Source organism: Podarcis erhardii (genome assembly GCF_964252035.2).
Source record: "Podarcis erhardii genome assembly, chromosome: 14".
In the NCBI taxonomy this organism is placed as follows: Eukaryota; Metazoa; Chordata; class Lepidosauria; order Squamata; family Lacertidae; genus Podarcis; species Podarcis erhardii.
In genome coordinates, this window is record NC_138503.1 from 45,477,114 (window position 1) to 45,493,332 (window position 16,219).

Below are 16,219 nucleotides of genomic sequence, written 5' to 3' on the forward strand. Positions count from 1 at the left end.
CTGGTAGGGTTTTGGTAATGTGACTTTGCAACAACAACAACATTCATAGGCAGACAGATTTCCAAGTTGACAGAATCGTAGAATTGTAGAGTTGGAAGGGACTGCGTGGGTCATTTAGGCCCACCCCTGGCCGTGCAAGAATCTTTTGCCCAGTGTGGTCTTGAACCCACAACCCTAAAATTAAGAGTCTTGTGCTCTACTGACTGAACTGTCTGTCAAGGAAGGACAGGGGCCACATAGCTCAGCAGCACAACAACCCTGTCAGGGAGGTTAGCCTTAGAGACAGTCAGGCATTAAGCTTCATGGCAGAGTGGGGACTAGAACTCCTTTCTCTTAGGTCTGAATCCAGTACTCTAACCACTTCGCCACACTGCCTGATGGATGTGGCAGTCCACAATATCTGAAGTACACCAGGTATAGTGGATGGAACATCGTACCGGGGAGACTTTGGTCAAGTCACGCTCTCTCAGCCTAACCTTATCTGGTGGGGTTGTTGTGAGCAGGACAACCTAACTGGAGTTGTTTGCTGGGTTTGGGATAGGAAATGCAAGCAAAGAGATTCACGCACCTGCGGCCTCCTCTTCTTTGAAGAGAGTGCAGAGCAGGGCCATCCCGGACTTCTGGAACAAGCCCACCACCGTTTCATTCAGGGGGTCCTTGTTCTTCTCCAGCCACCCGGTGATATTGTAACCCACCTGGAGCAAGAAAGTGTTAGAATTCCTGCCCCGTGATTGCAGTCACGGGATTGTTGTCTTTCACATGGCAGTGTATGTTTTGACTCCACAGAGTGGGAAGTGACGGAGACAGGATGTTTGTGTTACTGTGAAGTGGGACTATTGTCCTTTGTCCTTTTTCTCTTTGCTGTCTGAAGCTAGAGAGAGAGGGAGCCATGTTGCAGTGCTCTGTGTGTGTTTATATGTAAATAAAGTAGATTAGCCAAAATGCTGAGTTACTGAGGTCTGTCACGCGCATGATGCACAAACTCTGTGGATCCCTAAGTGTGCCAGTGTCGGTTGGCATCGGTCGCTGTGATGTTTGGGCTGAAGAAAGCTTATGAAGCTCCTGAACGATCGACCAGGAGGGAGGGAACATGCCAGTCAGGCATGTGTCTCTGCCAGAGTCCTACTCGAGTTTAGGCTGAACTCCTGACAACAAGGAGAGGAAAAAGTGGGCATGGTGGCACTCAGGAATTACATGACCTCAACACCTAGCTCTGTCTTCCGAAACCTGGTGCCCTCAGGATGTTGCTGGGATACAAGCCTCGTTTCAGACATGTGGTTCATATACTTATGTGTTTGCCTTGTACATTAATGAACATTTATTCTAGATTTGAGACCTTAGAATTCTTATAACAGTATACAAATTTTATTAAATAATAATAATAATACTCACGGTGCCAGCATAATGCACCAGCTCAAAGTGGGCTTCAGCCCCTTTGCCTTTGCCTCCTTTGGGCTTCAGGAAGTTGGGGGACTTCCCCAGATGATTGTCGTAGAGGGCAGCCTTGAAGGTAGCATCAGTTGCCTTGGGGAACACACACTGCTCTTCAAGGATGGAGAAGATGCCCATGGGCTGGAGAGGAGGAGGACCCATTAAGAAAACACACTCTAGCCCTGGATTTAATTAAGTCCTCCTTGGTGTTTGCAAAATCAGCAGTGAAAATAAATAAATAAATAAATAAATAAATAAATAAATAAATAAATAAATAAATAAAACCTTGCCCATCCGGCTGGGCTTCCCCAGCGGCTCTGGGTGGCTCCCAACAGATTAAAAACAGAATAAAACATCAAACATTAGAAACTTCCCTAAACAGGGCTGCCTTCAGATGTCTTCTAAAAGTCAGATAGTTCTTTATTTCCTTGACATCTGGTGGGAGGGCGTTCCACAGGGCGGGCGCCACCACTGAGAAGGATCTCTGCCTGGTTCCCTGTAACCTCACTTCTCGCAGTGAGGGAACCACCAGAAGGCCCTCAGAGCTGGACCTCAGTGTCCAGGCAGAGTAGGGATTTATCATGAATGCACAAAAAATAAGGACATGTGGAGGGAGCGATGAATATTAAGAATCTGCTCAGACAGCACTACCTCAGCAGGCTAAGCCGCAGGGTTGAGGTGAAACAGAAAGAACTGCTTTGCCTTGCTGCCATGCCTTGTCCCACCCAAAGCTGGTGAAGGATCATCGCCATCAGTGCCCATTTGGGGCAAGATCGTGACAATTTGGGGTGAAATCTCATCCAAAATGGCCGCCATCTTGCCTCAAATTGGCGGTGATGGCGGCGGCACTTCTCAGTTGCTGGTGGAGGCAGCGGGGCAGGTGGGGCCTCCACGGGTGTGCTGCCTGAGGGGGCGAGTTCTGCCGCCTGAACCAGCGGCCTCACTTGCCTCACGGCTGGGCCGGCTCTGCTAAGCCACCAGAGGCCGGCCATTCTGCAGACTGGCGAGAGGGGCCCACTGTTATGTACTGAAGTTCTCACCCTGGGCCAGCAGGGGGATACTGTAGATAGTTATGCAAATGAAGAATCGAAACTGACGTTCAGTGATTGGATGGTTTTAGAAAGTTGTTACAGTAATGTGGTACTGGAGCTCTATATAAGCAGGCTGACTGAGCCCTTCAGCTCAGTTCTGTCCTGGCCTGTGAATAAACAAGAGCTGTTTGAAGAATCGCTGTGTCGTCTGATATGTTCACCCACAACTTAACACTCACCTTTTCCAGGAGCTCAATGCAAGCCTGCAGATCCAAACCAAAGTCGATGAAGACCCAGTCGATCCCTTCTCGCTTGTACTCCTCCTGCTCCAGCACAAACATGTGGTGGTTGAAGAACTGCTGCAGCTTCTCGTTGGTGAAGTTGATGCAGAGCTGCTCAAAGCTGTTGAACTGCAAAGGGAATAGAAACAAAGGTCTGTGTGAGGGGCTGGCAGGATGCGGGCGAGTGTCCGCCATGGGAAAGGGGGCAGGAGTCTGACATGCCAGAGGGGGGCAGTGAAGTGCAGGGAACTTCACCAGCCAGCGCGGGTGGCGCTGTGGGTTAAACCACAGAGCCTAGGACTTGCCGATCAGAAGGTCGGCGGTTCGAATCCCTGCGACGGGGTGAGCTCCCGTTGCTCGGTCCCTGCTCCTGCCAACCTAGCAGTTCAAAAGCACGTCAAAGTGCAAGTAGATAAATAGGTACCAATCCGGTGGGAAGGTAAAAGGCATTGTGAGGACTTGGAGAGGCAAGCAACTGATCTCTGCAGTGGGTCACTATCGGTCCATCTCCATGTAAACACTGACAGTCTGGAAGGGGTTTTTAATCTATCTATCTGGAATTGATATACTGCTTAATAGTAATAATTTCTAAGTGTCGTACATATTTTTTTTTAAGGATTCAAAGGATAAGAACTATGGAAATTCATCCTAGAAACAGTAAACAATCTCACAATCCATGCTGAAACAGGAAAGCCTTGGGTGCTATCTGCACTGTAACATTTAAAGCAGTACCATACCACTTTAAACAGTTGTGGCGTCCCCGGAAATAATCCTGAGAAGCTTAGTTAGCTAAGGGCACTGAGAGTGGCTGGGAAGCCCCTATTCGCTTCGCAGAACTGCTGTTTCACATTCAATCCATGGGAACCCTGGGAATTGTAGCTCTGGGTGGAGAACTGGGCATTTTCTGAACATTGGCTGGAGGACTACACTGTAAAATTCAGGGAAGAGCCGATTTAGAAGGATGGCTCTATGTTTTGGTTCTCTTCTGAATGTGCACATTTGACAGATATGGGTCTGAGCTGGTAAAAGGAAGTTCCCTGCATTCCTAAAACCCCATAGCATGCCAGGAAAACCCCAAGGTCTGCAAAAGTACCCAAAAAATATATTTAAAGGACAAAAGCAGCACAAGGAATGCCACGAATAGGTTGGGATGGAAAAACAAGAAGACCAGGGTGGGAAGAGCAGTGGAATGGAGTATCCTGACAGTAGGGGTGGCTGGAAAACTGAATAGGAGATATCTAAACTGCAACATTTTGTTGCAGAGCCCACCTGCAACCCTCCCGCTAGAGCTGTTCCTAGTTTCCTTGTACCTCAAAGATTTCAAAGCCAGCGATATCCAGCACTCCGATAAAGAACTGCCTTTGCATCTTGGTGTCCAGGGTCTTGTTGATCCTGACGACTAGCCACTTGAACATCTTGTCATAGACGGCTTTGCCCAGGGCACCAACGGAGTTGTGGCACTGGTCCATGTTCTGCCCCTTCTGCACAAACTCGTTGCCCACTTTCACCCGGGGCCGGGTGATGCCCTTCTGGAGTTCCCCGGAGTTGAGAGCCATGAGGTGGGCGACTTTGTCGGCCACTGCCAAAAGACCAAAGGCACAGATTAATTGGAAGGGGAGCAAACTGCTGGCCATGACGAAGGCCCCCGTTTCCTCAGACAAGGAAACCACAACCATTTCTGCAAGTTCTGCTAGGCCGCTGTTGCAGAAAGGGCAACACAAGCACAGTCTGTGCCTGTCTGCGCAGGAGTAAGTCCATTGGGGCTAAGGGCTTTTTCATACTTCCACTTCCCCCACCCCTAGATAGCACGGGTCCAAGTGGTTTTGTCTTTGCCCCATTGCTTTCCCCCAGAAAATTCACTCTTTAGTGCTAAATCAGAGCAAACAACAATCCACAGAAAACCCAAGGGCTGTTCGTTCAGATTCAGCACTAAACTGTGGGCTTTCCTGAGGGAAGAGGCAGAGCAAACGGAAATGTGAATAAGCCATTAACCACATGTTTAATTAAGGTTTTAAACTACATTCTTAAAAATTATATTTTATTAAGTTTAACATCTACAATCCAACAAACAATTCCCCCCCCCTCATATTTTATCAACTTCCCACCCCATTTTCCACTTGTTGTTGCTGTTTCTCCACTTCTGCTTCTCCCTATCTTCTGCCTGTTAAAATCATAACCACAATACTATAATCTACAGTGGTACCTAGGTTTTTGAACATCTCCGTTGACGAACATTTCAGTTTCCGAACACTGTAAACCCGGAAGTAAGCGCTTTGGTTTTTGAACATGCCTCAGAAGTCGAACATTCCACACAGCTGAGTGCAAGATCCTGAGGCCTAGCTGTCAGCTATTGAATTTTTGGTTTTTGAACGTTTCAAAACTCGAATGGTCTTCCGGAACGGATTACGTTCAAAAACAGAGGTACCACTGTAATTACTTATGTGGCTCATAGCTCAAACCCAAAGTAGTCCAAAAAAGGCTTCCATTCTTCCACAAAACAATCATCATCAGATTCTCTTAATTTTGCCAGTTCTGCATTGTCCATTATTTTACATAATGTCAACACTTTGAGTTGCAAAACAGTGAATTCCTTTGAATTTGAGATTTGACCAGCATCCCTTATTTAGTTGGGGAGGGTGTGGCACTTGAGATGTTGTTGAACTCAAATTCCATCAGCCCAAGGCACTACGGCCAACGGCCAGGGACGATGGGAGTTGTAGTCCCGCAACAACTGGAAGGCCAAGGGTTCCCCATTCCGATGGCCACTTGGTTCCTGCTGCTCCTCCCCGCTCTGTTACCTTCAGCGGTGTCAACTTCTGCCTGCTCCTCTCTTGGCTTCTGCTTGAATTTCATGTTGCCGAAGTGCATTATGCCTCCAGTCAGCTTATAAACGCTTATCTTCTCTTCTTGAGTGAAGCCTAGGACATCAAAGGCCACCTGGAAGAGAGGAATCATTATCATTTACAAACCTTGTGTACCGTTTCTCAATAGGTGTCAAAGCACTCCACACACACACACACACCCGCTCCAATTTAGATATTACAGCCAGCAGTTCAATCACTACCACCATCGAAACTGGAATAATTAAGCTTAAAACCCCTCAACTTCTGGAGGCATGTTGAAAAGAAACATTCTCGTTTGCTTCTGGGAAAATAAATAGGTAGAGATTCTAGCTTCATTCTAGAGCAGCCTTTCTCAACTTGTGGGTCCCTAGATGTTGTTGGACTACAACTCCCATCATCCCTGAGCTCTGGGGTTGCTAGCTAGGGGTGATGGGAGTTGTAGTTCAACAACATCTGGGGACCCACAGGTTGAGAACCGCTGTTCTAGAGCATCTCCTCTATATGCAGAAGATCCCAGGTTTCATCCCTAGCATTCCCAGGTAGGCCTGGCAAAGACTCCTGCCTGAGAACCTGGATCAGTGTAGACCACTGGTCTTTGACTGGTGGCTCAGTCAAGAGCCTCAAATGGTGGCATCCTGATCTAAGGTGGTCTGCAGCAGCAACAATAGGAGACAAAGGGAGGAGGAGGGGGGAAATAATAAGTCCCCCCCCATGCATGCTTGGGTTAAAGGTGGGTTGTGAGTCTAAAAAGGTTGGATACTGTGGGTGTAAACAATGCCTAGGTATGTGGACCAGTGATTGTTAAGTATAATTGCTTAATTGACACTGAAATGAAGAATGCCCATCTGTATTGCTGAAAGGGTTTAACTGGAAGATTCCATTGAAGCTAAGGAAGAGCCAAAAGGGCTCTCTGAGCTCCTTTGTGGCCTGATAATTAACTGTTGCTGTTCTCTGCTCGCTAACACTTGAGTGTTTAACTTTAGATCAGGTGATTAAGGTATTGAATTGCAAATCTCCACTTTGAAAGATAGTTGCTGTTAGTTTTTGTTCCCAGGCTCTGCGGGAGTAAGATGCCTTTCCAGGAGCTCAATAGCCTTGGGGCTGGAATGCAGGTGTGTGTGTGTGTGTGTGTGTGTGTGTGTGTGAGAGAGAGAGAGAGAGAGAGAGAGAGAGAGAGAGAGAGCGCTATGTTTGTCAACTCTGATTATATGTTATTTTATTCCTAAGAAGATGCTGAGCCTATGATTGGGTAAGAATATGTTTTATGGAGTGATTTGGGTGTAGCTTTGGTGCTTTTGTTCTGTTTTGAAGAAAGTTCCGCAAGGAAAGTTTCTGAATAATATCTAACAGGTCTTGGGAAATGCTTCATTCCAAAAAGAGAGAGCCAGTTTTTATCCATCTGGTTGCTACAAGATGCACAATATTAACATATGCAATAGTAATCTGATTCAGTATGAGACAGTTTCCTATGTGGACTTGATTACACTCCCCTCCCTTGCCCTCTCATTTCCTTAACGTATCTGAGCGAGGCTAAAGACTGCCAAGCTGTGCTTATAGCCCTTAGGCTGCCATCTTTTGCTGCCATTTCCCTCCTACACCCAAAATACAACAGGTGCTCAATTGGGAAATGATTTACAACGAGCTTAAGAAAATGTTCAAATGCTCCTTCCCTTAAAAAAAACTTGAAGCCTTCCTGCTAGGAATTATGGGAAATGAAATCCCCCCAAAATACAGGAGAGTCCTTACGTATGTTACAGTCACTGCCAGAATTCTAATCACAAAAGGTTGGAAGGGAGAGGATACCCCATCTAAAACAGACTGGCAAAATAAAATAAGAGAGTATGCCGAACTGGCGAGATTATCAGCAAGGCTAAGAGATGTTACAGCCATATTTTTTTTCCAGAGAGTGGGTTATATACAGAGTTTATGTAAAAGAACATTGTCAGAATGTCAATTCGTTGGCAGGTTTTGACTGAGCTTCGGTGTGTCAATAGGGTAACTGTAAAAAATAAAATTTATGGTAAGTCAAATAATATGGAGAAAATAAAGTTTAAGTGCGTATTTAAGGAATTTACCAGTAATTCGGGAATGCAAGGGGAAGATCGGTGGTCTTGAAAAATTTAATCACAAATGGATGTACAAAGCGTGCATTAGTTAAAGAATGAAGAACTGTTTATTTTGTATTTCTCATTTTGTCTATAATATAGTAATAGTAATAGTAATTTATTATTTGTACCCTGCCTATCTGGCTGGGTTTCCCCAGCCACTCTGGGCGGCTTCCAACAAAGATTAAAAATACATTAAAATGTCACACATTAAAAACTTCCCTGAACAAGGCTGCCTTCAGATTTCTAAATGTCAGGTAGTTGTTTATCTCTTTAACATCTGATGGGAGGGCATTCCACAGGGCGGGTGCCACTACCGAGAAGGCCCTCTGCCTGGTGCCCTGTAGCTTGGTTTCTTGCAATGAGGGAACCGCCAGAAGGCCCTCAGAGCTGGACCTCAGCGTCCGGGCAGAATGATGGGGGTGGAGACGCTCCTTCAGGTATACAGGACTGAGGCCGTTTAGGGCTTGAAAGGTCGGCACCAACACTTTGAATTGTGCTCGGAAACTTACTGGGAGCCAATGTAGGTCTTTCAGGACTGGTGTTATGTGGTCTCGGTGGCCACACCCCAGTCACCAGTCTAGCTGCTGCAATAATATCTATTGTACACTTCTGTTATAAAGTTTTCGATCAATAAAACACTCAAAAGTGGGGGGGGCAGGGGGTGGATAAAATGCAACAGGTGCTGCCTTTGCAAACTTACATCTGTGAGAAGCAGTTCCTCTCCGTCGTCCATGTTGTCAACAATCGTGACTCCTTGGCTTGTCCAGTGGTACTCCTTGGGGTCCGGCACACAAAGCAAGGATGCTGTCACATAAAAGGAATGTCAGGATGCAGAAACTGCGGTCCTTTTTTAAGAACTCTGCTGAATCAGCCCCGATAGCTAGCTCAGCATTCTGTTCTTGCTACGGACAGAAGGACCTGCCCATCTCACTTGCCTCGGCTTCTCATTTTTCCCCTTCTCAAATTTGTGCTTTGCTTCATGCTAAAATCCAGTTCTTACAAAGCATCTTCCCATGAAGATTTCATCCAGACCATCTAGTATAAAAGCATCCTAATGGTGTAAACTAGTGCTTTCTCCCCCTAAAAAATGTTTAGAGTTACTCTCATTTTGACTCAAGAAAATCATCATTTTAGAGTTCAAATTGGGAAAAATAAATACAGTAAATGTACAAAAGTAAAAAATGTTTAGGGGTATACGTCCCCCCAGAAAAAAAGCACTGGTGTAATCCATACCCATGCCTTCTCAGGAGCAAGTCCCACCATTTAAAAAGGGGCTTGCTCCTAGGTAAGGAAGAAGGGATCTGTCAATTTCACTTCTCTCCATTTCTCATTTTTTCCCACCTTAAATTCAGTTCTCCACATTTCTGCAGCTATAGGCCATTTTATTTTCTTTAAAAATCCCGATTTCTCTTACTAATACATTGATTTTTTTATGTATGCTTTCTGCTAACCAATGCATTTTTATAAACATTGTTTCATTGGAGAACTGCGTTACAAAATTCCGAAAAGGGAGAATCTAGAAGGATGGCTGTGTTTCAGTTCACAAATTTGTTTTAGAATGTGTGAATGATAGATTTGGCATTAAATGGAAACTGAATTTGTCCCTCAGCCCCAGTTCTTGCAGCCCCCCCCCCCGCCAATACACAGGGGAAAGTTTCATACAAACAAGATCTGGCTTCTTATTGGAGAGGAGCTGGTAGAAGATGTGATAGCCCCTTTCAGCGGGTTGCTGAGAGATGACCCGAGATTTCTCTAGGAGATCTGAAAAACAAAGTATACCCAGGTTTAAGCTGATACTGTAGACCAGGCATGTCCAAATTCTGGTTCAGGGGTCTAATCCAGCCCTCTGGTCAGTTTAATCTGGCCCCTGTGGCAGTTTATTTCCTGGGGTAAAATCCTTTAAAAAACCCTCAGCAACTTCAATCCTAAAAAAAGGTCAGTTGGCCCTTTGGTCGGCCCTCACAGCCCTTCACTTCATCAAATCTGGCCCTCTTTGAAAAATGTTTGGACACCACTGCTGTAGACGGTATCCAAACACTTCGGAAGTCAGCTCTGTTGCTCTGATGTGACTTAATTGAACTGCAATGCCACGCACAAGCAACATTAAATTCTGACTCCAGGGAATCAAAATCTTGGACCAAGAAAAACTAAATGAAACAACTATGAGCTCAGCAGACCTGCGTCATTTAATTTGTAACTTCCTGTTAGCACCGTCACCAAGTTTATTTTTAAAAAATCTGGTCAGTTACTCAAATGATTTTCCATTAATACATTAAATTATAATTATTATAAATTATTATTATTATTTTCCATTAATACATTAAATTATTATACATTAAAGTATTATTATTATTATTATTATTATTATTATTATTATTATTTATACCCCACCCATCTGGCTGGGTTTCCCCAGCCACTCTGGGCAGCTTCCAACAACATATTAAAATACAATAATTCATCAAATATTAAAAGCTTCCCTAATTAGGGCAATTGATTAAATATGTGCACATTTGCTTATGTCCAATCAACTTTTTATTTTAGACACATACACTGCCTGAGTAAACAGGTTACTGCCAAATTCCACCTAAAATGGATTTCGGGGTTGAGATTAGCTGAACTTGGATACTTACAACTCTCAATGTCAGCTCCAGCCAGTTTTCCTGTGCTGCCAAAGTGGATTCGGATGAATTTACCCTGGGATGAAGAACAAGAGGCAAATCAGTTAATGGAGATGGCAATATCTTTACCCAGGAAAGATTAAACAGTACAAGTGCATGATCTTTTCAGTGGTGGTGCCTTCCTTGTGGAATGCCTTTCTAGTGGAGACCTGCCAAGCCCCAACACTTGGTGACGGTGCTAACAGGAAGTTACAAATTAAATGACGCAGGTCTGCTGAGCTCATAGTTGCTTCATTTAGTTTTTCTTGGTCCAAGAAAAATGTCAGCTTCCTGAACCTGGTGCCCTCTGGACATTTTGGGCTGCAACTGCCATCAGCCCCAGCCAGCAAAGGGTGAAATAATTTTTATCACCTCATAAAGTGATACAATCATCTTCAGTGTAGACAACTGAGGGTCAACAAGCGATAGGTCATTAGTTGAAGACCAAGCAAGTATGCGTGTGTGAATCAGTGCATCATCTTCTTCTTTGGCGATCCCTTGTAGCCGAGTAAGATTGTCTTCCATAAACATGGTTTTAACAGTGAGTCCATAAGTGACTGGAGGCCAATTCTAGATCCACACATCCTTCCACAGTGGGGACATAGGTTTCCGGGCGGGAGTTGGTCATGGTGTGAATTTGTCAAGCGTGCCTTCTTCTTAGCACGTTTCTCCCTTGTATCCTGAGTTTGAGCGTCTTCAGAGCCCATGACACCTTTGGTAAAGGCTGTTCCCCAATTGGAGCACTCGCAGGCAAGTGATTCCCAATTGTTGGTGTTTATGCTACTTTTTTTTTTAAGATTTGCCTTGAAACAGTCTTTAAACCTCATTAGTTGACCACCAGCATTACGCTTTCCATTTTTAAGTTCGGAATAGAATAGTTGCTTTGGAAGACGATCATCAGGCATCTGCACAACATGACCAGTCCAACAAAGTTGACGTTGAAGAATCATTGCTTTGACACTGGTGATCTTGAATCAGTGCATAATAAGGAGGGGACAAGGGTTCAAAATATTTTCGGATTCTCGTACTTACAAAGCGGGAAGAATTGTTGTTCCTCGTTGTTTTGGCATTTCCAAAGGCTTCCAGTACAGGGTTAGCCTGGATGATTTGATCTTCCAGGGACCCCTGGCCGAGACAAACAAAAATGTGTAAATCACCTTGAGATGGTGGTTTAAAAGGAGGAATCAATTGTAGTAACAACATAACTTCTGCAACGAAATACTCTACCAAGAATATGGACAATTAACGATAAGTTTTAAAATATGCAAATATGAAGTCAACAAGGTAATGATGGACCCATATTGAGGATGACGGAAGTCACAATTATATGGAAGAATCTTATTTTCTATATAAAAAAAAATTATTTGTATGTGAGGTGATTTGTTTTCTTTTTTGTTGTTTTGCGGTGGAGGGATTTAATATCTAAAATCAATAAAGATTAAAATTTGAAAAAGAAAGAGAGAGAAAAGACAACAGTCCCCAGTTCATTCTACTAAAAGAAAAACCTCTTACCTTCGAATCGGTAGAGGCCTTGCCAGTACCACCGATGTTGGCAAAGTACTGAATAACTTTCTTTGTATTTTCAGTCTTGCCAGCTCCGGATTCTCCACTACATGTGAAAGAGGAGATAAAGGAGGAGAAATCAGGACCACAAAGTTGAAAAGTATCCATCAATATATATATTAACTCCAACCCCCTGCTGCGAGAGAAGGTCATTCACACATGAGGTAGACCTGATTTCTGGGCGGGGAAAGGCAGAGGCACATGCGGATAATTCATTTTCACTCCATCTCTCCAGTATAAGTCTCTTAATGTGGCCCTCGGACCAACTGCTAAGAACCTCCTTGACAGCCCTGCTTTGTGTCCCTAGTGTCTGAGGTCTAGTGAAAGGGGCAGGATCTTTTTGGTGCTGGCACCAAAGCTGTAGGACTCCCTCCCTAGGGAAGTCTTCCTTGCTCCTTCCTTGCTGTCTTTCAGATGTCAAGCTAAGAAGACTCCCATCCAATAGGTGTCTAAGAAGATGAATTGCCCCTGTTTGAAATTCTTTTTTTAAAAAATTATTTAACGTAATTGTTACAAAATATAAGCAAAATATTGCAAATACATACATACATATATATTTCAAATAAGCACATATATATGAAAAAGGAACAAAAGAGGAAAAAAAGAAGAAGAAAAGTTGGAAGAATTTCTTCCAAGTTTATTCTACAAATATTTCAATATGAAAATAATAATAAAATTTCATTGATTGACTTCCATTGCTTACACTGCACTTCCTATATTTAAGCAAGATTGTATCTGTTATTCTGTATTTTTCCCATACAATCTCACGCAAATATTCTAAACAATAAGTTTTCTAAATCTTTCATAAATCTATTCTAAACACAACCAATACCTTACATTTAATCCTTGTCTGGTTGAAATGCTAGCTGCATCCTTTTTATTAATTCAGGGTTATTTTAAGATCCTGGCTGGAACTAGACACATCAAAGAAGCGCTTCAGTTTAAAGCGCTGTAAATTTAAAACAGGGAGAACAGGCCGAGAAAAACGGGACTCCACATCGCCTTCTGGCGGCACAATGTTATATCGCATATACAGTATGTATAAATCGTTTTTTCTTTACCAGGTAAAGAGTCCAGTGCATTAATGTCACTTCCTTTTTCATACTCTGTGCAAGCAGCCTTGCAGATTTTAAACCCAAGGTGGCTTATAAATATTTTAAGCAGCAATAATAATAAAAAATTAATAAATGTATACACTTACGTGATCAGCATAGACTGGTTTTCACGCTCTGTGGGAGTAAGAAGAACAACACATCACACCAAGCGGGTCTTAAAAGTCCTATGGGGCTGACTTACAGCTCTACAGTCACTCCAGCTTGATTTTTTCCTGTCTTCACACAAATTTTAGCATTTGGGTTTTTCGAAGGCGGCAGGGAAGGGCAGGAGGACCCAATCCCGCTTACCACTATCTTGAAGCAAGATTCAGCTGGTGGTTCCATGGAATGAGGGCGAGTACCATATTTCCCTCAGAAAGCAAATTGTATTGGGTCAACCTCTGCAGCAGACTTTTCCCCAAACTGGTGCCCTCTGGATGTTGCTGGACTACAATTCCCATCATCCCCAACCGTTGGCCATGCCAACTGTGGCTGATGGAAGTTGAAGTTCAACACATCTGGGCACCCCCAGGTTGTGGAAGGTTGACCTACAGTCTCCCTCGTCTACAGGAACACCAGAAGCTGCCCTAAACTGAGTCAAACCATTGTTCCATTGAGCTCAGTATTCTCTACAGTGTCAAGATTTCTCAAACTTGGGTCTCCAGCTGTTTTCTCTCTTTCAAATCAGAACCAGCAAAGACGGTGAAGGTCCTGTGTGAGTGTCTGGAGGCGGTTGGAGGATGGATGGCGGCTAACAGATTGAGGTTGAATCCTGACAAGACAGAAGTACTGTTTTTGGGGGACAGGAGGTGGGCGGGTGTGGAGGACTCCCTGGTCCTGCATGGGGTAACTGTGCCCCTGAAGGACCAGGTGCGCAGCCTGGGAGTCATTTTGGACTCACAGCTGTCCATGGAGGTGCAGGTCAATTCTGTATCCAGGGCAGCTGTCTACCACCTCCACCTGGTACGCAGGCTGAGACGCTATCTGCCCACAGACTGTCTTGCCAGAGTGGTGCATGCTCTAGTTATCTCTTGCTTGAAATACTGCAATGCACTCTATATGGGGCTACCTTAAAGGTGACCCAGAAACTACAACTAATCCAGAATGCGGCAGCTAGACTGGTGACTGGGAGAGGCCACCAAGACCATATAACATCGGTCTTGAAAGACCTACACTGGCTCCCAGTACATTTCCGAGCACAATTCAAAGTGTTGGTGCTGACCTTTAAAGCCCTAAACGGCCTCGGTCCAGTATACCTGAAGGAGCATCTCCACCTCCATCGTTCTGCTTGGACACTGAGGTCCAGTGCCGAGGGCCTTCTGGTGGTTCCCTCGCTACGAGAAGCCAAGTTACAGGGAACCAGGCAGAGGGTCTTCTCGGTAGTGGCACCCGCCCTTTGGAACGCCCTCCCACCAGATGTCAAAGAGAAAAATAACAGCCAGATGGGAGGGGTATAAAAAAATTATTATTATTATTATTATTATTATTATTATTATTATTATTATGGACTACAGTTCCCATCATCCCCAACCATTGGTCCTGCTGGCTAGGGATGATGGGAGTTGTAATCCAACAACAACTGGAGACCCAAGTTTGTGAAAGTCTACAATGACCATCTTGGCAATGGCTCTCCAATATTTCAGGCATGAAGCCTTTCCCAGTCCTACCTGGAGATGCCAGGATTTGAGACTGGGACTTCCTGCATGCCGGACACATCCTCTATCACGGAGCTTTGTCTACTTGAGGTCACTGTCTATGCAACTCTGCAGGGATGTGCCATGTGACCACAGTTCCCCAAAGCAATGGAGGGGTGCAAGGAGGTCCTGGTGGTTTCACGGCTGGTCAGCTCAGCTAGGACAATATCTTGGACCAGTGCTGGAACATAGGAAGCTGCCTTATGTTGAGTGAGACCATCAGCCTATCTAACTCGGTGTTGTCTACACTGACTGGCCGCAGCTCTCTAAAGGTCCTTCCCAGTTCTAACCCGGGACATTTTGCCTACAGTGGATGTGATCTGCCTCTGAGCTTGTGAGCAGAGGTACCAGGGAGGCTGGAGGTCCTTCTCTGTACTCACCCATGAGCATGTCATGGTAGGCGTTGTCAGAGATGGAGAAGAGGTGAGGTGGCATCTCTGTGCGCTTCCTGCCCTTATACATCTGGGCCACTCGGGATCCGTAGATGGGCAGCCACTTATAAGGGTTGATGGTGACACAGAAGAGGCCAGAGTAGGTCTGGAAAGAACACAAAACAGCGATTGTATTTTAATATTTTGTTGGAAGCCACCCAGAGTAGCTGGGAAAACCCAGCCAGATGGGTTGGGTATGTATAAATAAATAAATAAATAAATAAATAAATAAATAAATAAATAAATTACTGTTTCAATATAAATCAATGACTTCCCTTCTTTTCTTCCCGTGGTTTCTTTTGCATACCACACATCCCTGCATATTTTACATGAACTAAACCATTCAGTAATCCACTGTTACATCCATCAAAACTTATTTACACTGTTGAATTTATCTTAATGCTACTAGTGTTTTTTAAACAAACACAATTTTCACCCATATATTCAGTAAATATTTTCCAGTCTTCTTTAAACATACGTTCTACTTGATCTCTTCTTCTATATGTTAAATCTGCAAGCTGCACCTATTCCATCAGTTTCAATTTATATCCTGCCCTTTATCAAAAGATCTCAGGGCGGTGCACAACATTAAGAACATAACTTACACAGCAGCATAATAATAATAATAAACATAATACGCAGCATAATAATAAAATAATCATAATAACAGTCCGCACACATTTAACAGGTAATGGATTACGTAATGGCTAAAGGCCTCAGTAAAGAGGAATGTTTTTGCCTGGCGCCTAAAGACATGTAGTGATGGCGCCAGGCGAGCCTCTCTGGGAGAGCGTTCCACAGTCAAGGAGCCACCTCAGAAAAGGCCCATTCTTGCGTTGTCGCTCTCTGTCTTCAATCTTCTATTTGTTTTATCCAAGGTGAGGGCCAACACATCCTTCCTACTGTCACAGGAAACACCCCCCCCATCATTCAGTTTGTACAAACTTTACACACACACACACACACACACACACACACACACTACATACGCTACGCTTCTGTTATAAATTCATAGAAAATCAACCATACATCGGATCTGCACCGTTCCACTTTTATTTTACTCCATGAAGGAAGGACTACAAAATG

General features: G+C 44.2%; 1 protein-coding gene across 1 annotated transcript in view; it reads right to left on the bottom strand.

The window, feature by feature from the left end:
- Positions 1-16,219, bottom strand: part of MYH16 (myosin heavy chain 16) — a 62,728-nt gene that overhangs the window by 39,600 nt on the left and 6,909 nt on the right. The window contains exons 4-15 of the mRNA XM_081840165.1: positions 15,083-15,239; positions 13,116-13,143; positions 11,864-11,960; positions 11,384-11,476; positions 10,325-10,388; positions 9,357-9,455; positions 8,395-8,498; positions 5,542-5,680; positions 4,054-4,322; positions 2,702-2,872; positions 1,393-1,572; positions 569-695 (exon numbers count right to left, since the gene is read on the bottom strand). Of these exons, the coding sequence (XP_081696291.1) occupies positions 569-695; positions 1,393-1,572; positions 2,702-2,872; positions 4,054-4,322; positions 5,542-5,680; positions 8,395-8,498; positions 9,357-9,455; positions 10,325-10,388; positions 11,384-11,476; positions 11,864-11,960; positions 13,116-13,143; positions 15,083-15,239 (1,528 nt within the window). The remainder of the gene's footprint in view (positions 1-568; positions 696-1,392; positions 1,573-2,701; positions 2,873-4,053; positions 4,323-5,541; positions 5,681-8,394; positions 8,499-9,356; positions 9,456-10,324; positions 10,389-11,383; positions 11,477-11,863; positions 11,961-13,115; positions 13,144-15,082; positions 15,240-16,219) is intronic.